The 24,939-nt window shown below is 34.5% G+C and overlaps 1 protein-coding gene across 10 annotated transcripts in view; it reads left to right on the top strand.

The window, feature by feature from the left end:
• Positions 1–24,939, top strand: part of CEP350 (centrosomal protein 350) — a 137,116-nt gene that overhangs the window by 20,317 nt on the left and 91,860 nt on the right. For 9 of the 10 annotated variants that reach the window (XR_016392984.1, XR_016392990.1, XM_089910501.1 and 6 more), the window contains 9 exons: positions 675–1,297; positions 5,573–5,686; positions 8,770–8,883; positions 11,408–11,554; positions 13,015–13,670; positions 14,444–14,565; positions 17,327–18,387; positions 19,979–20,129; positions 21,527–21,699. Coding sequence is in view for 8 of the 10 variants with exons in the window: in XM_089910501.1 (XP_089766627.1) it covers positions 675–1,297; positions 5,573–5,686; positions 8,770–8,883; positions 11,408–11,554; positions 13,015–13,670; positions 14,444–14,565; positions 17,327–18,387; positions 19,979–20,129; positions 21,527–21,699 (3,161 nt within the window). In the remaining 2 variants the exon portion in view is untranslated. The remainder of the gene's footprint in view (positions 1–674; positions 1,298–5,572; positions 5,687–8,769; positions 8,884–11,407; positions 11,555–13,014; positions 13,671–14,443; positions 14,566–17,326; positions 18,388–19,978; positions 20,130–21,526; positions 21,700–24,939) is intronic. The other variant, XM_089910505.1, reaches the window with a different exon arrangement.

Genomic DNA, 24,939 nt, shown 5'->3' with positions numbered 1-24,939 from the left:
TTTACTGTACTTCCACTTTATTTCAACTTCCAATCTATTTGCTAATATGGTACATTATTTAGAAGTTATACATATGAAATGTCAGAATTTGAGAACTTTTTTTCCTAGTTCTTAAGATTTCATGGAGAAGTAAAATGTACATTTTGGTAATAGTGTCCAGTGAATATGCAAAGTCAGATTGTAATCCTGTTTTCTGGGGTTCTTAAGGAAATCTCTCTATGCATCTTTTGCATATTTCTTATTTTATAATATGCAGATTATGATTTAGATTATTTGCCATAATCTAAACTTTGATACACAGGAGGCATTGAGCATTGAATTTTTTTTTTTTTTTTTTTTTTGCGGTATGCGGGCCTCTCACTGTTGTGGCCTCTCCTGTTGTGGAGCACAGGCTCAGCGGCCATGGCTCACGGGCCTAGCCGCTCCGCGGCATGTGGGATCTTCCCGGACTGGGGCACGAACCCATGTCCCCTGCATCGGCAGGCGGACTCTCAACCCCTGCGCCACCAGGGAAGCCCTGAATTTTAATAGTAGTAATGGTTATTTTGTTTTTTTTTAACTTACTGGAACTTCTAGGATTTTGGGGTCTCTAATGTTAGCTTAGAGTTCTCTATTCAGTTTGTATGACTGGTTTTTGTACTCTTTATTCAAAGCTAATTATTTTTTAATAACAGGGAAGTCCATGGTACACCGTCCAGCATAAGTCCCAGCCATTTAGAGTCAAAGCATATATATTGTGTGGATGTTAATGAAGAGAAGCCTGAGAGTGGGAACCGGATGATATGCAGTCAGGAAGATCGGAATATACATTGCTGTGATTTTGAGAGCTCCCAATCATCTGTCGTCAATGATACAGTTGTTAGATTTTTAAATGATCGACCAACAATTGATGCATTGCAAAATTCTGAATGTTTGATTAAGATGGCAGCTCCTATGAGAAGTGATGAAGAAAAGCCTAATAGAGCAAAAGGAAATGAGAACACTTTGAAGGCTTCTGTGTGTAACATGGGCCGTGATGTTGATTCAAAAGTGTTACAGTTAACTGATTCTTCTCCGTCTTCTACTAGTACCTGTAATTCCCAAAGATTAGATATCCTAAAGCGGCGACAACATGATGTTAAATTGGAAAAACTCAAGGAGCGGATTAGGAAACAGTGGGAACACTCAGAAGAAACAAATGACCAGGGCCAGAATCTGGGTCATATTGAGCATCCAGTAATGGTTGTTAATGTTGATAGCTCAGTGACAGCAAAGGTCAGGAAAGTGGCAACAGCACCACCTGCTCCAACATATAAAGGTTTGTAATCAGTCTTCGTGTCTTTTTCTGTCTTCCTGCCTCCTTGTCTCCCTTTCTCCCTTGGATGTATTTGAGTAGAGAGGACCATCTTTAGAACAGGGTGTGATTCTCAAATCTAATGCCTTAAAAAATTAATTCAGGATGCATGCTAAAAATGCAGATTCTTGGATCCTACACTGGATCTAAATCAGAATTTCTGGAGATGGGGTCCAGAATTGGAATTTTTAACAAGTCCCTCGACGTTCTTATAGTTTGAGAACCACTATATGAACATTTAATAGTTGAACAAAAGAGAAAATAAAAATTAGTACAACTTTCAGAGAACTGAAAGAATATTGCTCTTATTCTGCCATTGTATTTGGATTGTTATTAGGAATTCTTTCAAAAGTAATGTTTGAAAGATAATTCAGTCAGTGCCAGTTAATACTTGGTTATAGAATATTTTGCCACTGACATTTGGACCCTGTTGTTACGTTAACCTTCGAATTTTGACAGGGGTTTTCTCCATGTTTAAGAAAACAATATTTAAATCAGATTTCCACTGAGAAGATGCTTTTCAGAGAGAGTATCTGTTTTTGGCCCAACTCAAGTTTTTATATATGGTGGTTTTTAGGAGTTTGCATTTTTTTGTTCCTGAAACTATTTTCACGGGGTCACCCATATAAAATTTTTAATAAAGAGTTGATTCATTGATGAGGTTACTCAGTGTTAGACTTTTGTCTTAAAGTTCCTGCCATTCTGGCCTTTCTTTTGTGGATATTTTTTCAAGTTCAGTTTTTAGTTTGGATAAATGTATTAAGATCAAAATATAGCCAAGATTTGTTTCTTCTGTTAATTTTAACAGAACAAATTTAACTATATAAAGTTTGAGCAATTACCAGTTTTTTGTGTTGTTTATTATGTTTTGCTAGTGCTATTCATTGTGAATTAGATAAAAGATAGATAATTAGCATTTTATTCTACATAATTTGTGATAAAATAGTGGGTAGTTCCCTTAGTAAAATTCTTTCTTATCCTTCTAGTAGTTTGTGTGCCATGTAGTAATAATTGTCCACACTGTTGACAGAGCACATAGCAAATGGTGGGGTCAGAATGTTCTTGTTGGTTCTGAGATAGTGATTATCCAAAACTTTGGCTATACTTATATCAGACCCATTAAATACAGATTGTACCTTTAAGGTTTGTTCATTCTAGAAGTCAAAGTTCTGAAATTCCAAAAGTTATTCCACTAAGGCAAAGTCAAGATGGTTGATTTGAATCTATATTTTATTTAATAATTTATAAAAATCTAAAAGTTAAAAAAGAGAAAACCTTAAATAACGAGAGTAAAAATCTTAAGTATAACTTCCTTTGAGTTGTGACTGGATTTCGTGTATTCCTTTTACTTACTAATTTTTAACATGTTAATTTTCATATTAAAATATATTATGAATACAACTTTTGGGAGGCTAACTAATGACATGTAGTATACATTTCAGAAATCGTAACAGAATATGGTTTCCAGTGTCCTGAGCAATGGATTTATTTTTTCCAACGGTGAAGAACTGGTTTTCTGCCAACTTTTTGTTGGTGTAAATTAAAACCCTCTTAATATACTGTATTCTAAAGTGACATTTTAATTTCACTTGTTCAAATACATAATAAATTCACTTGGTTCACAATTCGAAAGATGAAAAGGATGTACATTGAAAAGCTCTATCACTCTGGTGCTCCAACCACCTGGTCCCCTTTCTGGAGGTTACTTGTGTTAACAATTTGTGTATCATTCCAGAGATAATTTTCTCATTTACAAATGAGAGAGAGAGGGTGTGTGTGTGTGTTTTCTTTCTCTTTTTTTTTTTTTTTGCAGTACGCGGGCCTCTTACTATTGTGGCCTCTCTCGTTGCGGAGCACAGGGTCCAGATGCGCAGGCTCAGTGGCCGTGGCTCACGGGCCTAGCCGCTCTGCGGCATGTGGGATCCTCCCGGACCGGGGCACAAACCCACTTCCCCTGTATCGGCAGGCAGACTCTCAACCACTGTGCCACCAGGGGAGCCCCTCTTTCTCTTTTTATACAGTTGTTAGCATATGAAACCCCTTCTAAACTTTGTTTTTACATTTTTGTGTGTGTATGTTTAAAGTTTGAAGTAGTGAACACAGTGGCGTTTATGTGATTCTTCCTTATACTTAGTGGTTTGCATATCTTTTTGTTTCTGCTTTAAATGCCCAAGAAGGTTAAGAGCCTATTTTGGTCATCTGTATTTTATTTAGAGCTTAGTACAGTGTCTTGGACACAAGTAAATGCACAGTATAATTTTTATTCTATTCAGTAAATTCAACTAGTAAGAAAAAATGTGCACAAAGAGAATGGAAATAAAAACTGGGAAACAGAAAGAGAAACTGATGTAGATATTGAGAGCTTCTTAAAGTTAACTTGTTAGTAAAGATCAAATATAAAGAAAGGCTCCCATAGAAATAAATGTTTCCTAAAGAGGAGAGAAGAAAAAATGATAGGGTTGAATATAGAGAGATGGAATGAGGGTGAGAAATGTTGCGAGGGAGGTAGCTTTACAAGGAATTGCCACACTTTCTTGTTATAAACTGTGGTTTGCAATAGACTGAACACTATGTTTATAAACATTTTCCTTATATAGCTATAGGCATAATTGTGTGTGCCCCATGCTACAAATGTCAGGTAAAATAAAGCTTATGCTGTTGTTCCTAAGAGCTGAATAGATTATTTTTTATTAGACATGTAATTAATTCACCAGTACATTTTATCTAATACTTCTAAAGTACTTTTACCAATTTTTGACTCCATTCTTTATATTGATTTAATTTTACAAAATATTTAATGGCGATTCTTTGGTAAGTGGAGCCCATTTGAAAATATAAATCTTTTTACTACTCTGGTTAATCATCCATATTCGATACTTTATTATTTTATTTTTTTGCAAAATAACATTCTAAGTTCTGTATATTTCTTAAAAGAGTAGTGATAAATTTGAAGTAGGAAATTAGAATGATTTCTAGGAAATAGCACATGTGTAATGTTTGTTGAGAAATTGAACAGGTATGTTTTAAAGAACTGTTTTCCACACTTTGGCTGCATTTTGCCTGTGTAGACAGCAGCTTGTCCATTTGTTCAGCCATAGGCAAAATCAGACAGATGATAGCAATTAATGCCTGTATTCAAAGAAAAGGAGAATGAGTAGCATTATCTCTCTTTTAGTCTTGAGTAGGGTAGTTTGTAGCTCTGATATCCATAATTTATGATTGCCATTTTTTTGTCATTTAATTTAGTGCATCTCCATTTCTAGTCTTTTTGAACAAATGTATATTGCTTTGTCTCACTGAAGCTTACTTCTTCCAAACACTATTTGTTAACATATTATGTGGTAGCTAATGATGCATTCTTCTTTTGAAAGCTTATAAACCTTCTCAACATCATTAGTTATTAGGGATACATAAATCAAAACCATGGTGAGATACCATTTCACACCTACTAGGGTGGCTATAATAAAAAAGACAGACAATAACAAGTGTTGGTGAGGATATGGAGAAATTGGAACCCTCATACATTGCTAGTGAGAATGTAAAATGGTGCAGCTGCTTTAGAAAGCAGTTTGGCAGTTCCTCAAAAAGTTCAACATAGTTACTGTATGACCCAGAAATTCCACTCCTAGGTATAATACCCAAGGGAATTGAAAATATATACACACACACACACACACACACACACACACGTGCATTAATGTTTATAGCAACATTATTCATAATAGCTGAAAAGTAGAAACAACCCAAATTTTCATCAGCTGATGAATGGATAAGCAAATGTTGGTATATCTGTACAATGGAATATCATTCAACAATAAAATAAATAAAGCTTCTATATGTGTTATAAGGTGGATGAGCTTTGAGAACAAAATGCTAAGTGAAAGAAGCCAGACACAAAAGACCACATATTGTGTGATTCTATTTTTATGAAATGTCCAGAACAAGCAAGTCCATAAAGATAGAAAATAGATTAGTAGCTGCCAGGGAATAGAGGGAATGGTGTGGGGAGTGACTGCTAATGGGCACAGGGTTACTTTGCAGGGTGATGAAATGCTCTGGAATTAGATAGTGGTGATAGTTGTATAACTTTCTGAATATCCTAAAAACCAGGGAGTTGTACACTTTAAAAGAGTGAATTTTATAGTTTATTAATTTTATCTCACTTATAAAAGAATATAGCAAACAAAACTTTTAATGCAACTTTAATAAGAATGTTCTGTATTGTTGGTTATATATTAGGCTTCAATCCTTCAGAGACCAAGATTCGAACACCTGATGGGAAAGTATGGCAGGAGGCTGAGTTTCAAAACATGAGTAGAGAACTGTATCGTGACTTAGCACTTCACTTTGCAGGTGCGTGTAGAGTGTTCCTAGGTTTTGAGTGTTTTATCATGCATACTGTCTAACGTGCAATACTTAAACATAAAATTGTTACCAAACTAAAGATATTTCCCTTTTCTAACTGCATGGTATACTAAAGTAGTGATGGTTGTAAGGCTCTTTTAGCCTCTGGGCTCTGCTCCAGGGTTAAAATTAGCATACATAGCTGATGAGGCAGAAACTAGGCTATTTTTAAACTAAGGGTCTTTCTGAGCTGGGCAAGAAAACATAGTAGAGTCTAGTTGAAGTTTACTTCTACTAGACCTCTGAGGTCTTTGAAATGGTCAGTAATTTGGCAGGCAGCAGATAAGATAACTAACATGAAGGCAAAATGCAGGAAGAGAAATGAATATTATAGGAAGGGAATAATGTTAGAGGATTGGAAGGAGGAACTTATGGAAGATTGGAAGAGGGAAATAGGAAGGTCATACTCATAATGTTACTACTATTGAACACCTTGTATGATTCTGGGCAAGATGCTACTGGGTACTTAGTCTTCTGAATGTTTTACGGTTGAGGAAATGTAGGCCCAAAGAGTAATTTTCCCGAGGTTGCATAAAGTTAAGAATTGAAGCCAAGGTTCAAAACCAAGTCTGTCTGACTCTAAAGCCTGAGAATTTTCTAGTAAGCCCCAGTGGAGATTTTGCTAATAAATACTGTGGCATTAACTGTCCAGTCCAATTTTCCTACTGTTACTGTTGGAACACTATTTTCAGAACTTTTTTCCCATGTGGAGAGGAAATATAATAGTTAAGAGCAAAGATTTTGGAATCAGTTTACAGGGGTTCAAATTCTGGCTCTGCCACATATTAGCTATTTATACTATCTATGTTACATAACCTCTCTTCCTTGGTTTTCTCATCTGTAAAATAGGAATAATAACTATATAATTCATAGAACAGTATCATTATAGACTAGTGGAATGATGTATGTCAAAAAACTCTTAAAGAGGTCTGTGGATTATAATCTGCCTTCTCTTTTGATATGGTGGGCGAACTCTGCCTGGTCTCCTATCTTAAACAAACAAACCCATCTACTTGTGTTTTATATTCCATTTCCTCTTGTGTATTGAAGGACATTACTTCAGCCTTGTTTTCTTTCTTTTGTACCATCAAGTTTTCCCTCTCTACGAGGTCATGCCCATCAACATACTGTTTGATAACATGCTGTTATCTCAACCATCATAAAAGAACCCCTCTTTTGGCCCTACTCGTTTTAGCAACTACCTTGTTTCTCTTCTTTTACTTACAGCAAAACTTCAGAAAGTTGCCTTATCTTCATTGTCTCCAATTTTTCTCCTCTGTTTTACTCTTGAAACCTTTCTGTTAGGTTTTTGCTCCTACATGTCTGTGGACTGCTGTTATCGAGGTCATCAATGACTTCCACATTGCTAAATCCAATGTTTAATTCACATTTGTCATCCTAATTGATCTCTCAGCATCATTGCTGATCACTTCTTCCTTGAAATTCTTCACTTGGCATCTGTCTAGGATACCATAAGTGTTTAGTTTTCCTCCTAAGTCTAGCTGCTCCTTTTCAGTTGTTTTTTTCCTAATCGACTCTGTGATCTCTGAACATCAGCATGTCCTGGTCTCAGTGCTTGGATCTGTGCTTCTCTTTTCTTTTTTTTTTTCTCTTCTTTACTCCTCCACCCCTTTCTTTTTCCTTTTTTGTTTTTTAAATTTTTTGTTTATCTATATACAAACTCGGCAAGCTCATCTAGTCTCAGGACTTTAAATATGCTCTGTTGCTGATGATTCCCAAATTTATGTCTCTGGCCAGACTTCTCTGAACTCAGATTGATATCCAGCTGCTAACTCTACACCTTCCCCTGGATGCATAATAGATTTCTTAAGCTTAATATATCCAAAAATGGAGCTAGCTAACTAACTAAATGGGGTCATGGTACACCCCTTAAACTTATTCCTGTGGTAGTCTCTCCATTTTAGTTAATCTTATCTTTCTAATTGTTCAGGTCCCAAATCTTGAGTCATCCTTGATCACTCTATTTCTCTCACACCTTATATCTAACATTGTCTGAAATATAACCACTTTCCCCTACCACCTAGGTCTAAGCCCTCCACCATCAGTCTTTTGGTTGGATTACTGCAGTAGCTTTCTAACTGGTTACCCTGCTTCTGCCCTTCTTCTAATGGGTCTGTTTTCATCGCAGCTGTGAGAGTAACCTTGTTAAAATTTAATTTAGGTCATATCACTCCTTTGCTCAAAAATTTCTTATCTTATTTTTGAGTAAAACCTGAAGTTCTTACAATGAGCTATAAAGCCCTACATGATCTTGCCCTCGGTTATGTCTCTTGACCCTAGTTCTTACTGCTCTTCTCTTTGTTCACTTCATTCACACTGGCTTCCTTGCTGTTTCTTAGACACTAAGTATGCTCCTGCCTCAGGGCCTTTGACTCACATTTACTTCTTCTTTGCCCAGAATGCAGAGCTCTATATGTATTTTAAAGTACATTTATCCAGATCTGTGATTGAGATTAATTTTCAAATTTATATGTTCAGTTTATTTCCCCAGATTGGAATTTAAAAATTAGTGAGTAATTTATGTGTGTGTGTGAAAAACCTTGACATATTTCACTAGCATAATCATAAAAGGGCCTAATTTAGGAATATTGAGTATTTTATAAAGTTTTACTCTAGAAGGTCTTGAATGTCTCAGTTAAGTAGGAGTTTTTAAATGAAAAGGAGTCTGTGAAAGTGCTCACCTCTGAGATTCTGTAAATGCTATGGTCTAGCTTGGAAAGCATTACTGTTGCAGCATCTTCTAGTTTGTGAAAGCGAGGTGAATTTCTCAAGGGTTTCCTGAAAAAAATAACAAAGAATTGGAACCTAACAGTGGAGTAATGGTGATCTCTAGACTTTGCTGTAAGAGGACTTGGCATTGTAGCCTTTGGGTCAAAGAAATAGCATCAGTGAAGGTTTCTCTCTCTCTGCCTGAATCATATACTTTATACAGATTTTTCATACTGGTGGGGAGGATGAGTGGATAGGTAGCAATCGTTATAATATTTGCTATATATGTTTCTGCTTTTCAGGTGATAGCTCTATGAAAGAAAAACCTGCTGAGAAAAGTAAAGAGAAGAAAGTGGTCAAGCCAGTACGAAAAGTCCAAAAGGTAGCACAGTTATCAAGTCCAGAATGCAAAACAGGTTGGTTTTCTCAATATCAGGCCCATCCTAAAGTTACATATTAGTGAAATGGCATCTACACGGAAATAAATGTTCTCATTATTCGACACATGCAAAAATTCAGTACATTTTATGTATCATTATTTTGTATATGTGTGTTTGATTGAGGTATAATTGACATAGAGTAAGTTATACATATTTAGAATGTATAGTTTGATAAATCTTCATGTATGTGTATACTCATCAAACCATATATTCACCATGATACTGAACAATGCTCCCCTCCAATTTTTTTCTATCATTATTTTTAATAGAAATTAACCAGATTAAAGGTAATGATTTTTATGTAGTGAACTTTTATATACAAAGGGATGGCTTATGACTGTAGCTAAGTTCCTTCACTCATTCTCATAAGAGAAAAAATGTTGCACAAGAAAAATCTGGCAGTCCATGCTAGTAGTGATCAGGCTGGACTCTGAATAAATCAAAAAGGGGGAAAAAGAGAATTCCCTAGTTCCATAGTGATTAACATTTCAGGCTTGATCCAGATTGCCTGGGATTTATAACCTGGCTCTATAACAAATAGTTAACAGTGATTACCTTTGAAGGGGATGGTATTACAGGGAATTTCACATTCTATTTTACAGATATATAACAAAACTACACACTACTTTTTAATGCATAAAACAATGACATTCAAAAAGCAAATACCATCAACACTTTAAATTGCCCTCATTATAAAACTTCATAAAAATATATTTCAATAAATACAGCTGTTTACCAAGAGAAAAAAGTTTCATTTATTAGCTTCAGATTGTAAAAAAATTAACAGACCATTATTTCAAAACAGATGGTAACATAAAAAACAAAAAATGACGTGAAAGACCATTTACAAAATAGAAACCATTAAAAAAAACTGAAATAAATATGTAAAAGTGTTTAAATGCAAAGCAATATAAGAAATGTAATGGAAATGAAAATAATGAAGTAGCACTTTAAACCTAATTAAATTAGAAGAAAATACTTTTATATTCATAGCCAAAGCTGGTAAAATTACAATAAAAATCACTCTTATAAAAATCATACTTATACCATGCTTGTTGAAATATCAATGGATATAGTTTCTCTAAAAAAAAGAAAAAATAGTATTAATGTCAAAATGCTCATTTTCCTTGATCAAATAATCCAAGTAATAGAAATGTATCCAACAGAAAGAAAAAAAATAAATGAAAATGTTCACTGTATAATTTTTTATAATATCAGAAGTAACCTAAATATTGAATGGTAGATAGTTAAACTATGTTTCTGTTAGGAGTATTGTGTGGCCACTTCAAGTTATAATTTCTATAAGAAATAACAAATATTCTTGTCATAAGATGCTAAGAGAAAAAGGTAAAATTTTATGGATACAATGGCTACAATCACCTACTACTGATCTTTAAATTACTGTAAGGAAATACACAAAATAATACTAGTACTTTGTTTAAGTAAGGGCAGTGGTTTTTAATCTTCTTCTATTTTCCAAGCTTTCTGTGATACTATTTTATTGATTTATAATTTTAAAAAATGCCATTTAGAGTTTCATTTGAAAGTTTAAATGGAAGTATACATTTAATGAAAACATCTATTATTAAAAAACATGAATTACAAAGGTGTGCTATTTACTTTAGAAATGTTTTTGTACCTTGTTATTAACCTTAATCGGTCTATCTAAAACATTTAAAAGGTTTTAAGTCTATTGCTCAATCTTTTTATACAGAAACTTTATGTGAAAGCACTTTCCCTCATAGCACTTAAGAAAACACAAAACCACCCCCTCACGCCCCCGCGCATTTCTGTGGAGGCTAGGATGCCTGACAAAGTGTAGCCTTTTATCTTGTTTCAGGATGCATATTTATTACAAGTGCTCTGGTTAAATATTGAAAAGTTACATGCTGTAGTTTAGCATTTTGCCTTTGTAATTTACAGAAGGTATTGCAGAAAATAAACTTTCATTTCATTTTGCAAAAAAATATCTTTATGTTCTTAAGCAAAATGAGAGAGCAGGCTCCTCTTCAATTTCAGCTTAATTTTCTGAATCAAGAGCAAGCAACCACAAATATACTGGGTAGCTATTTATAAATGTTGGCTTCCAAATATGCTGGGTGGTTATTTCTGAATTCTGGCTTTCTGGAATAGTCTCATGTAGTCATTGGCAGAAAAAGAGGACTTTCACTATAGATAAACTCTTAATACAGCTTTAATACAGTTTAATGACTTTCTGTCTTGGTCACTGGCACAGTACACACATGGAAATTAGCCCACCACAGAACTGGATAAATACAATCCAAGATCAGTATTTGTAAGTTATAAATGGTCCCAGTGCTTCATTTCAAACTATGCCCCTGACAACTAATATCACATGAAAAATACTTCATTATATTTTTTTAATGTAAGAATTAGTGTAGTTTACATTCACATAATTCATGTTCTGAGAGCTAAAATTTAAGTTGCAAATTCAATCCAGTATATATATATTTCTTTTTCTTTTTTTTTTTTTTTTTAGGTAGCAGTCATCTGATAAGTACATCTTCTTGGCGAGATGGACAAAAATTAGTAAAGAAAATTCTGGGACCTGCACCTAGAATAGAGCAAAAAGAGCGAAGAATAGCATCAAGTGACAGAAGTGGAAGAGAAAGAACTACTAAATCTGGTGAGTAATTAAATTAGTAAATTAAATTACTCAACCATTAAAATTGTTGAGCAAAGCAATTAAAAGTTGCTTGTGTAAGTACTTTGAGAGGTGAAAATACTCTTTTAAGAATGCTCTTAAGACTTTGCATTATAATTGTGAATGTAGCTCAAAAAAGAAGAAATTGGGCTTGTCTGTGGATAATTTCCATATATAGATGTTATGATCTTTATTAAGAATTCTGTTTGTGTTATATTAATTACATTTAGCTGTCATTATGAATAAATAGCAAAGCATCATGTAATCAAATCTTATTAGACCTTTAGAGAATCAAGTCCAATCTGTCTTATCTCCACAGACATAAACACAGGTAGACATTCACAAGGTTGGATTTTTTTTGTTGTTTGACAGATTAGGAAACAGGCTCTGAGAGAGAAGTGAGTTTTCTCAAGGGTATACAGTCAGTGGGTGACAAAATCTGATCTAGATCCACAGGTCTTTAGTTTGACCCTCAAGTCCATTGCTGTTTTCTTTTTGAAACATCTTGAGTGCCATTTGAAATAACTAGTTACTTTTTCACTAATGAACACTAATTTTGGGAAATGAAATATAAATACCTACAAGCCCGCTTTCCTTTTCAATGGCAAAAATTTGCCTGAATTTGAGCTTCTGGAATGGATTCAGTAAGAGATGCAATTTGGTATATAGAAGTCAATATATATTTTGTGTTTGTTCCTCTTCGCTTTCATCTAGCTTATAAATAAACTCACACCGTCCTTAGCCTAAATTTAAGCCACATCAACACACATTCAGATGATAAAATGATTGTTTTTCTATATATTTAATTTTTTCTGTTATTCATTGGAGAGTTGTGGCAGCCTGTAACATTGTTAGGTTTTTTTTTGTTTTTTTGCGGTATGCGGGCCTCTCACTGTTGTGGCCTCTCCCATTGAGGAGCACAGGCTCTGGATGCGCAGGCTCAGCGGCCATGGCTCACGGGCCCAGCCGCTCCGTGGCATGTGGGATCTTCCCAGACTGGGGCATGAACCCGCGTCCTCTGCATCGGCAGGCGGACTCTCAACCACTGCGCCACCAGGGAAGCCCACATTGTCAGTTTCTTAACAACTATTTGAGGGTTTGGTGAGGGAGAGAAATAGTAACATTAAATATGCATATGGGAGAGAAATAGTAATTCTCTATTCATATTAATAAATATTCATATCAACAGCAAGATATGTCCTTATTTCAGAAATATTAAAAGATGCACTTTTTAAAAATGCCAAGGAAGTATAGTTTCTAAGAGTATTGAAATTCTTCTCTTACTGTTTTTCTTTCCTTCTAAAATATTCCTTAGGAGACTTTATAGGATATTTGAATTTGAGTTTAAGATAAAGCGAAATTCCTAATTTTCTCCTTAGTGTGATAAATCTTAGGAATGAATACAGAATTTTAATACATCAGTAACAGTTCATACTTTGTAGGGGGTCATATTGGAAGAGCAGAATCGGATCCCAGATTGGATGTTTCACATAGACATCTTCCACGAAACTCAGAGCGTTCAAGAAGTAGAGCTCGGTCAGAAAATAATGTAAAGAAATTAGCTCCATTGCTTCCAGATAATAAACAGGAGGAAAATGCTGCCTTAAATAAGGACTTTTTACCTGTTGAAATTCGTGGAATTCTTGATGACCTACAGCTGGATTCAGCAGCTCAGGCTGCAAGGCAAGAGACGGGAGAGTTACAGAATCAGAAGCCATCACCATCAATACAAGCTCCTAGGAGTCATAGTCCAATAAAAAGAAAACCTGACAAAATAACAGCTAATGAAGATCCCCCTGTTATTTCCAAAAAGCGTCACTATGATACAGATGAGGTACGACAGTACATTGTTAGACAGCAGGAGGAAAGGAAGAGGAAGCAAAATGAGGAGAAGAAGGCTCAAAAGGAGGCCACGGAACAGAAGAACAAACGATTACAGGAGCTCTACCGGAAACAAAAAGAAGCCTTTACTAAAGTGAAAAATGTGCCTCCTTCTGAGCCATCAGCAAATAGGCGACTGCAGGAAACTTACTCCAAATTGCTTCTAGAAAAGTCATTGCTTGAAGAGCCAACTCATCAACATATGCAGGAAACACAGGTAATAGTAGTGACAGAAATACAAAGGGAAGTAATTCATGGTTAGGAAAAACTTACTTGCTATACTTTTAAAAAATTACTCACCATTCCTAATATTCAGACATATGCTCAGACAGTATTTATAATAATGATGGCCTTTCATGAAGTTTATTCTAGATAAATACGATTGAAAATAAGTGCTCAGTTAGTTTCCTAGAGTGATTGTTACTGGTCTGTCTCATCACTGCTGTTAGTTATATCCTTGCCTAGTTTTTACTGTATTACTGAGCAAAGCTAGACTGTATTAATAATGAAAAGCCTAGTTTTGTTATCTGTGTTGAAATTAGAGAATATCCTACTTTAGTGTGCTAATTTTATGACTATTGCTGTTGTTTTTAAGGGTAAGAGTAACATTTGAGTCTGTACCATATACCACATACTGTTTTAAATGTTTTACAGGCTTAAGTTTCAGTAAATTCTCACAGCCCTGAGAAGGGTAGGTACTACTAGTATTTCCACTTATTAGGTAGAAAAAACTGAGGTTTAGAAAGAGTATTATTTCCTCTGAATTATGCAGTGTTAGGTGCCTTTGTTGGATTTCAGGTGTAATTTTGCTGTTAACTGTAATGGCTGCTTTTAAGACAAACTAAATTTGAATTGGTTTTATTTGAGAGAAAAAAGCTCCTGCATTTTGTGATCTTTGTAAAGTTGAAGCAACTTAATATTTATTTTATGTGCTCCTTGAATATATCTTTATGATGGGAGTCAGATAACTTTGATGTCCTTTTTTCTTAGACCAGACCAGGGTATCAGCCATCTGGAGAGTCTGACAAAGAGAACAAAGTGCAGGAACGTCCCCCAAGTGCATCTTCCAGTAGTGACATGTCTCTGTCAGAACCTCCACAGCCTCTTGCAAGGTAAAAAGGGGAGAATGAAAGATGATTAAGGTTCTTTCTTTCCACGATATTAGTATAGTGGTCTATGCTCAGTGAATTTTATTGATTGACCTTCTTGTGAAGAAGAGGTTTATTTAGAAATTGGTTAATATCTTCTGATGGATATTTAAGCATGGTATACATCTATACTTACTGCATGCTCTATTCTATTGTTCAACTCTTGACTGTTCTTTAATATCTGGTGTAAATATCAGTTCTCCTGGGGATCACCTGCAGTTGGAAGCACTCTTGCCTTCTCTGATGTAAACACAGGTAAATGTTTGTCAGATAAATGAATTACAGTGAAATTAATAGTTTTAAGTATTTGTGTTGAATATTTTTCAAAAGGCATTTCTGTATCCATAACTATTCAAAATTTCTCCATATGACTCTTATATCAACATATCTTACCTCTCAAAGACTATATTTGGATATGCATATGAACACACGGACAAGGACTAAAAAGGAATTTGATTTGAATTCAGATTGGTGAATGAGGGCTATTTTACCTTAAATTAAGAAAAAAAATTTTTTTTTGCTGTAAAGTAAAAAGAAAAAAATAACAAAAAACCTATTTGTCCATGAAAGTTAAGATGATTTTCAGATTACATGGTTATAAGTTATACTTTGAAATAACCGTTTTGGGAATAAAAATCAAGTCACTTAACCAGGTTTGGGTTAATACATATGATCCTCTCGCCCCCTTGCTGCCCCCTTCACCTCCCAAGAGAATAACAATATTGATAAAAATAGCTAACATTTATTGTTTGTTACGTTTCAGTCTCTGATCTAAGTACTTTGCTTGTATCATTTTATGTAATCCTTGTAGTTCTTTGAGTTCTCTCAGTTAGTGTATGCTTAAAAGCACAGCATTTCTTTTCCTTGCCCTTCATGTTCCATCATTCTGCATTAGCTACCTGGAAAGCTCCAAATTACCTATCTGACCTTGAAGACCTTGAAGATCTAGCTCAAAAATCAATTTCCTTGGCTATCAGAGTTCGTTGTTCCCTATCTATACCCTATTCAACTTTATATATCTTTATATTAGTACTTAACGACATCGTGTTTAGCTGTTTATTAGTCTCTCATCCCTGCTAGATCTTCTGAAACTGAAGAGTAAGGATTAGGTCATAACTGGATTAAATCTTTCCATTTTTGTGTACTGCTATTCCTCTACCATCAACATAGAGCCTGCCACAAAATTGTCATTCTAAATACTTGAATTTAAAGATCTTGGGTTTTTATTCAGCAGTACCTTTTTATTTATAACTTCCTTTGTATTTCTGTTTCTACCAGCTTAATTTGGGCACTAATAACCTCACACCTTGCATTTGTAATAGTCTGTATTCTGTGATATAGAATCTATTCACTAGTCTTCCTTTATTCTGCTTTCATAGCAGTCATTCAATATACAAGACTGCTACCACATAACCTTCAACCAAACCTTGTATTACATGCCTTTCATTTCCCTCATCACCCTGGTTACCCTCCTCCAGATGGTTTTTTTTGAACTTAATTGGTAGGACTTCATATTAATTCATACTACTTTGGTCTAAGGTTGCAGCCTGTCTAAATAACTTTGAATCATAATTCAATAATTTGTTGGGTTAGCCATGCCTCCTAACTTTCTGTCATCTACAAATTTGATAAGCATGTCTTCATGTCATCATCCAAAAATAATGGACAAGACCAAGGACAAAACCTCATGTTATTTTTTCTAAGGATCTTCTTAATAGTTAACACCAGTCTTTAACCTTTGTATAGTATTCCTTAGTATACAGGGAGGTTGTCTATAATCTGGAAATATAAGTGAATTATATAATGTCATCTAGGGCATCTTTATTCTGTTTCTAGCCTTTAAGGACGCCCTATCAATTTTTCTTAGAACTAGATTGTAATAATCTCATTTCTTTAGTATGTACAATGTTAAACATAACTGTTTGGTGTTTATTAAATATGTGTTGGTTAGAGTAATATCATGCCTACAATCTTAAGCATTTCTCTTTTATGTAACATTATTTTTAAAGAGAAAGGTAGAGCCAATATTGTAAAAAATTTTGTCCACGGAGTTTTAAGGGTTATAATGCCTTCTCCTCAATAGTTTAAAAAATGTGTCTTAGTTGAAGAAAGCTGTTTACAAAACAGTATGTATGATAAGATTTCATTTTCTTGAAAATAACATGAAACACAACATACATGTAGAAAAATGTTTAGAAAGATATAATTCTTTTTTAAAAAAATTATTTATTTATGGCTGCATTGGGTCTTCATTGCTGCGTGCCGGCTTTTCTCTAGTTGTGTCGAGCAGGGGCTGCTCTTCGTTGCAGTGCACGGACTTCTCATTGCAGTGGCTTCTCGTTGCAGAGCACGGGCTCTAGGCGCGTGGGCTTCAGTAGTTGTGGCACTCAGGCTCAGTAGTTGTGGCACACGGGCTTAGTTGCTCTGCAGCATGTGGAATCGTCCTGGACCAGGTCTCAAACCCATGTCCCCTGCATTGGCAGGCAGACCTTTAACCACTGTGCCACCAGGGAAGTCCTAGAAAGATATAATGAAATAGTGATAGTGCCTCTTTCTCGTTGGTTAGCTATGAGTGATCTTTATCTTTTTTATCCTTTGTCTTTTTTTTTGTGTGTGTGCAGTGGTTATGCATTACTCTTATAATCAGAAAAAACAAAACTTAAAAAAAAGGTGGCTTAGTTATGAAGTCCTGTGTTAACTAACATATTGTAACTTTCATTTCCAGAAGGGATTTGATGGATCCTACATGGATGCAGCCTGACAGACTGAGTCCACGAGTCCACCATTCTCAACCACAGCCCCTTGTTGGAACAGCTGGAAATTTACTTTCCCATCTCTTGAGTCTAGAGCATGTAGGAATTTTGCATAAGGATTTTGAATCCATTTTACCAACTAGGAAGAATCATAATATGGCTTCAGGGCCATTAACTTTTACACCTCAACCATATCTGACCTCACCAGCTGCTCATCCAGATGCCTTGTTAAAACCTAGTGCTAGCCAATATAAGAGTAAACTGGATCGTATTGAAGCCTTGAAAGCAACAGCTGCTTCTTTGTCCAGCAGGATTGAAAGTGAAGCTAAGAAATTAGCTGGGGCTAACATTAACTATGGGTCAGTATGGAACACTGAGTATGATGTGCAGCGAACACCCCAAGAAGATGGACATTGGACCAAGGCTATAAGTCCACTTGTGAAAGAGGATGCAGAAGATGTTTTCTCTGCTCGAATTCAAAAGATGCTGGGAACCTGTGTGTCTCATGCAACTTTTGATGATGATCTTCCTGGTGTAGGCAACCTTAGTGAATTTAAAAAGCTTCCTGAGATGATAAGACCTCATAGTGCTGTATCAAGCTTCAGAATGAGATCCCCTGGTCCCAAACCAGAAGGGCTGCTGGCACAGTTATGTAAGAGGCAGACTGACTCTTCTAGCTCTGATATGCAAGCTTGTTCTCAAGACAAAGCCAAAATGTCTCTTGGTTCCAGCACAGATTCAGTGAGTGAAGGGCCTCTTCTTAGTGAGGGTAGTCTCTCTGAAGAAGAGGGAGGTCAAGATGCACGGTCCCCTTTGAAGTTAGCAGAAATCTTAAAAGAAAAGGAATTTTGTGCTGGAGAAAGAAATGCTTATGAACCCATCAAAGAGTTTCAGAAGGAAGCTGAAAAATTTTTGCCACTCTTTGGGCCCATAGGTGGTACACAAAGCAAAGGACCATGGGAAGAATTGGCAAAGGGAAGTCCACATAGTGTCATTAATATTTTTACAAAATCATATAAATTATATGGAAAAGGTGAGAAAAATAAGTAACCTTTGTAATATTTGTATGTTATCTTAAGATGAATTATTTCACAATTCTGTACAAGATAATATTTAACTGTAAATTTTCATCATTCATTACAAGGATAGTAGAGATTTATTATTGTCCAAATTAATCTGAGTTATCTGCAAGCTTCAACTAGAGTATTCTAATTTAATCTTTTTTTTTTTTTTTTTTTAAACATCTTTATTGGGGTATAATTTCTTTACAATTGTGTGTTAGTTTCTGCTTTATAACAAAGTGAATCAGTTATACATATACATATGTTCCCATATGTCTTCCCTCTTGCGTCTCCCTCCCTCCCACTCTCCCTATCCCACCCCTCTAATTTAATCTTTAAAATTTTAGTTTTTAGCTGTTATTGTCATAAAACAATGGTTGGTGGTTATAGAAATTTTGGTCTAATTTAGAGAAATTCTTAGGTGATGTTCAGGATTGGTATGTATCAAGTGTATACTAGGTTTACTGTGACCAGAGTTATATATTTAGATAGAAAATAAGTATATTTCTTAAAACAGTGATTTGTGTGTGAATCACTGGGAATATAGTGGTCAAGGATTGAGAGGGGCAACTGCAGTAACATTTCTAATGTGGAAACAGATCTATTACTGTTTGTCAAAACTAATTTTAAAAACAGACTTTGAGAGTAGTGTAGCTATATATTTGGATCCTGAAACAATAACTTTTAAAGTTCCCTTCTTATCCCTGAAATCCTGCAACACAACTTTTCCTTTTCTGTGGTGGCCTCAATTCCTTCAAGTCCCTTTCTCTGTTCTTCTACTGTAGGTGGATTCTACACATCTTATGCTAGTATAACCTTAGAATTCCCAGGTTGGAGAGTGAGGCTGAGCCCTAAGTCAGCCATGGATACTGTGGTTTTTCATTTCCATCAACTTATCTGACAAATGAATTGATTTCATCTGTTCAGCTTATGCTTAATTGGGTATCCCATTGCATTTTCCTAGAATTTATATTTAGCCATTTTGGTATGATCTTGTGCAGACCTATATGTGCTTTTGATCTCTTTTGTTTAACACTTATTTCTATAGGTGATAATTTTAAGGTTCTTTGGATATTAAAGTTCTTTTGGTTATAGCAAAGTGCTTTTAAATTAACACCCTCCATTTTTTTTCACAAGAAAGTTGGATTTGTCCTTAAATCCTTCTGTTAGATTTTCATTAAGATATTATACTGAAATGTTTAGAGTTGAAATGATCTGTTATCTGGGATTTGTTTCAAAGTAATATTTGGGGAGAGTTACAGATGGAGGGAATAGGAAGTTTAATTGAAACTAGATTGGTCATGTATTGATAATTGTTAAAGGTGGGTGATGGATGCACTGGTTTCATTATATGATTCTCTCTACTGTCATGTATGTTTGAAAATTTCCCTAATAAGTTAAAAATGTATTGTTAGGTATAAAGATAACTTGCAAAGAAGCCCTAATGAAAGCAAACTAAAATGACCCTAAATCTGTGTTGTAAATCTCCAGGTTATGGAATGCGTTGCTTATAGTTTTTTAAATTTTTGTTTTAAAACACATTTTAATTATTACTTTTGACAGGATTTGAAGACAGGTTGGAAAGAGGAACATCAGCATCACGATCTTTGAATGCCATCACAACCCCTCTAAGCAGCATTTCATATGAAGATGATTTTGTCTCCTCTGCAGGGAGTGGGACTTTGACAGAAAAAAAGTCAGCTCTTGAACCCAAGTAAGAAGAATATGTTGACAATATGGAGCAAAATCTGAAGAGTGAGAAAAATGTACAAATGAGAACTATGGTCTGAATATTTGTCAAATTTTCCTTGTTTAAAGATAGCATAGTGGTTATTAAGAGCGTGGGCTCTGGATCCAGACTGTGGGTTTAAATACTGGCTCTCCTAATTATTAGTTGTTTGTCTTTGGGCATATTGCTTAATTTCCCTGTGCCTCAGTTTTCTTCTCTGTTAAAGTGTTATGAATATTCAGTGAAATACAAAGTATGTAGAACAGGGCCTGGCACATAATAAGCAAAATACAGGTTAAATCAATCTGTGAATCCCCAGTAGAGGTTAGTATTGGGAAAACTATCCCATGGTATATTAATGTGAGATGATTAAGAAATGGTTTTCTGTGATAGAATTGAAGATGACTAGATAGACCCTTGACTTCATGATCCTAAGTAATCAGTAAATTTTTTTATAATTGGGATAACATCTAAAATTTTACAAATCTTTGAAAAATAGCAACATTATAACGTTAATATTTATTGAGCACTTAATGTACAAGGCACTGAGAGGACTGAGTGGGCTTTACCTGTATTAACTCATTCTTACAATAGCCTGATATAAGTTTTTTTGTTATTATTCCTACTTGAGAGAGGAAACTGAAGCACTAAGGTTGTTACTTGTACAGCGTCACATAGTAAGTGAATCAGATTTTGCCAGAGAGAATTTCCTCCCTAAATTTTGTTACCATATAAAATAATCTGTAATTACTCACATGCAGTGTAACTTTCTTCACAAATTACAAATTGTAATGCACATAAAATTATTGGATGATCTTTTAAAAATTAGTTATATCTAGCTGGATTAATGAAAATAAGTATTCTTAAGATTATAGCAGGAGAAGTATAATTTTAAATTTTGAACTTTAAAGAAAAGACCAATTTTTAAATCAAGACTTGCAAGGATTTAATTGTGTTGACATTTAATATCACCAGTCAATATGATTTATTGCATTTTATTTCTCAGTTGAAGTAGAGCATATTAAATTATTGTTCCCTATAAGATTATCAGAAGGAAGTTAATAAATTATAAATTTGAATAGAAATTGAGGCCACATTTTTCAGTATCCAACATTATATTTTTTTCTCTTATGTGTCTGAATTACCCATTTTTATTGGTTTCACTTCAGTAAAAAACTGCCTGAGACTTTTCTCAGTAATAAATTGAGCCATAGGGAATAATACAGGTTTCTGGTAGTAAGAAACCAAGAAAAGTGGAAAGTGTGTTTGATTATAGTTATATTCTCCTTGTGACTAAATAGATTTTAAAATATCTATAGTTCGAGCTGTGATTTGAGACTTTTTATTTCTTGCTTTAACCACTATTACTTATTCTTTGACAGTATTGGTAGTAACAGTTTAGGCATTCAGGAGGATCATTCTAGCAGAAAGTCTGCCTATGATCTTTCCTCTGTGGATGTTACCTCCCAGCACTCATCAGGGGCCCAGTCTGCTGCGTCGTCTCGTTCATCTTCTTCTTCTAAAGGAAAGAAAGGAAAAAAGGAAAAGATAGAATGTAAGTGGAATTCTACATGGTAATATTTTTCTCTTACCAGTGACTTTGTGATAGTGATCTAAAGTTATGATTTCATTCCATAAGTTAGATGAATTCTTTATGATAATGTAATCGGCTTTCATATTTATCATTATAACAATACCTTTTGATATATGACATTATAAATCTTACGCTTAGTACAAAAGAATACATTAACAATGATAAAAAATTAAGGACTGTAGATAAATAATCATGCAAGAAACATAAATCCCTATTGATTCTTCTGCTCAGAGGTAACTACTATTAATGTTTTTGGTGCCTATTTTTCCAGTATATACATAAAATCAGGCACACTCCCACATACATTTTTATTTAAAAAACAGAAGTGAAATCATATTGTCTTGCAAGTGCTTTTTAAAAAACTTTATATCATGTACATTTCTGAGTGTTATTAAATAAATATAATACTCAAGTTTCCTTATCTATAAAATGAAGATGATAATAGATGCTTTATATGGTAATTTCGAAGCTTACATGTATAATATGTACATCTCATTTGCTCTGTAAGCCTAGAGGTGAGAAGATAACAGTAATTAGGCAAAGCCTTCTTAAGCTCACCGGATGGTCCCTAGGGAATGATTTTGCCTCCAAAACTATTTTTTCTGATAGTAAAAAATTGCTCATTGAGTTAAAAAAAAAAGGGGGGGAGGAGAAATCTGTAAATATAGAAAATATTTAAAAATTAAAAATCACCTGTATTCCCTCTACCTAGAGATAACCAATGTTAACATTTTTTTAGATTTTATTTTAGTTTATTGTGGTAAAATATACATAATGTAAACTTCATCATTTTAACCATTTTCAAGTGTACAATACAGTGCTGTTAAGCACATTCACAGTGTTGTACAACCATCGTCATTACCTAATTCCAGAGCTTTTTCATCATCCCATGCTGAAACTCTGAACCCATTAAGCAGCAATTTCCCTTTCCTGCCTTCCCTGAGCCCCTGTTAACCACGGTTCTACTTTCTGTCTCTATGAAATTGACTACTCTAGGTGCTTCATATAAGTGGCATCATGCAATATTCGTCTTTGTGTGTCTGGCTTATTTCATTTCACATAATGTCTTCAAATTTCATCCATGTTGTAGCATGTGTCAGAATGTCCTTCCTTTTTAAGGCTGAATAATATTCCATTATATGTATATACCACGTTTTGTGTATTCTTTCATCAGTTGATGGATATCTTGGTTGTTTCAACCTTTCGGCTATTGGGAATAATGTGGACATGAACACTGGTGTGCAAATACTGTTTGAATCCCTACTTTCAGTTCTTTTGTGTATATACCCAGTTGTAGACTTGCTGGATCAAAAGGCATTTCTATATTTATTTTTTTGAGGAACTGCCTTACAGTTTTCCATAGCAGCTACAACCTTTTACATTCTCACCAGTAGTGCACAAGGGTTCCGGTTGCTCCACATACATACTAAAATGACCCTTGTTGTTTTCTGGATTTTTGTTTCTTTTGAAGAACAGACATTCTAATGGATGTGAAATGTTAACATTTTTAGTAAGAATCCTTCTAGACAATCAGTAGGCATATGTAAATAGAAAACGTTACATGTACAAGATCACATTTTATGCGATATTTTTTTATGTTAATGGGTTACAGATGCCTTTCTGTGTTAGTAAATATGGATAACCCTTTGTAGTGACTACCTAGTGTTCTGTTATTTGAATATATTGTAATTTATTTAGCCAATTCCCCATTGCTAGACATTTAGGTTCTTTTTTTTTTTTCTTTTTATAAACACTGCTGCATTGAATATCCTTACAAATGCATCTTTATGCATTTGATCTGGTTCTTTCCTTTAAGAGAAAATCCTAGAAGGGAGATAATGGGACACTGAGTATGCCGTGCTTAAAATTTGGATACATTTTGCCAAATAGCTCTTCAGAAAAGCTAGTGCCACTTTATACTTCCAATGTGAGAGTGCTAGGAATAGATTCTTTTTAAATCATTTACCTAGTATAATTCTTTGCAAATTGGAAGTGTTCTGAAAGTCTTTGGCAGGAACATTAGACATCATTTTATCAACACTTCCCAGAGCCTGTCTTTTCTTGTGAAATACTGATTCAGTGCAATAGGCTGTTTCATAAGTATTCTGAGGATAAAAGAGCTCCATGGTTCCATAAACTTGGGAAAAGCTTTTAGAGTGAAACAGATTTCTTTCTTGCAGGATTCATCAACACTTTTATATTTTTTTCTTTTAATTTTTTACAGCTGTATTAAGGGATAATTGACAAATAAAATTGTAAGGTAATTAAAGTGTACATCGTGATGATTTGATATACATATATATTGTGAAAGAATTCCTTCCATCTAGTCCGTTAACTAACACATCCATCACTATATATATATATTGGTGAGAACATTTAAGTTCTACTCTCTTAGCAAATTTCAATTATATGATACGGTATTATCAACTACAGTAACCATGTTATACATTAGATCCTTGGACCTTATTTATCTTATAGCTGAAAGTTGGTAATCTTTTACCAATATCTTCCTATTTCCTCTACCCCTGACAACTACTTTTCTACTCTGTCCTTTTACGAGTTTGGATTTTTTAGATTCCACATATAGGTGATATTATACCGTATTTGTCTTCCTCTGTCTGACTTATTTCACTTAGCACAGTGCCCTCAAGGTCCATCCATGTTGTCACAAATGGCAGGATGTCCTTCTTTCTCATGGTCGAGTAATATTCCATTGTATATGTACCACCTCTTTATCCCTTCATCCACTGATGGATGGTTGTTTCCATATTTTGGCTGTTGTGAATAATGCTGCAATGAACATCAGAGTGCATATATATTTTCGAATTAGTGTTTTCATATTCTTTGGATAAAATCCCAGAAGTGGAATTGCTGGATCATATGGTAGTACTACTTTAGTTTTTTGAAGAACCTCCATACTGTTTTCCCTTTAGCAAACTGTCTATTCAGTTCCTTTGCCCATGTTTTAACTGGATTGTTTGCTATTGAGTTATGTGAATTATTTATGTATTTTGGATATTAAGCCCTTATCAGGTATATGACTTGTAAGTATTTTGCCATAGGTTGTCTTTTTATTTTGTTGATGAAGACAAAGTGTGGAAGTTTTTTAGTTTGATGTAGTCTCACATATTTATTTTTGCTTTTGGTGCGTGTGCTTTTGGTGTTCATCAACACTTTTAATGTGCTAATATGGATTATTTA

The sequence above is a fragment of the Delphinapterus leucas genome, chromosome 1, assembly GCF_059928025.1.
Source record: "Delphinapterus leucas isolate spDelLeu-1000000601 "Yukka" chromosome 1, BTC_Dleu_Yukka2, whole genome shotgun sequence".
Lineage (NCBI taxonomy): Eukaryota > Metazoa > Chordata > Mammalia > Artiodactyla > Monodontidae > Delphinapterus > Delphinapterus leucas.
This window is presented reverse-complemented; position numbering and strand designations above follow the sequence as displayed.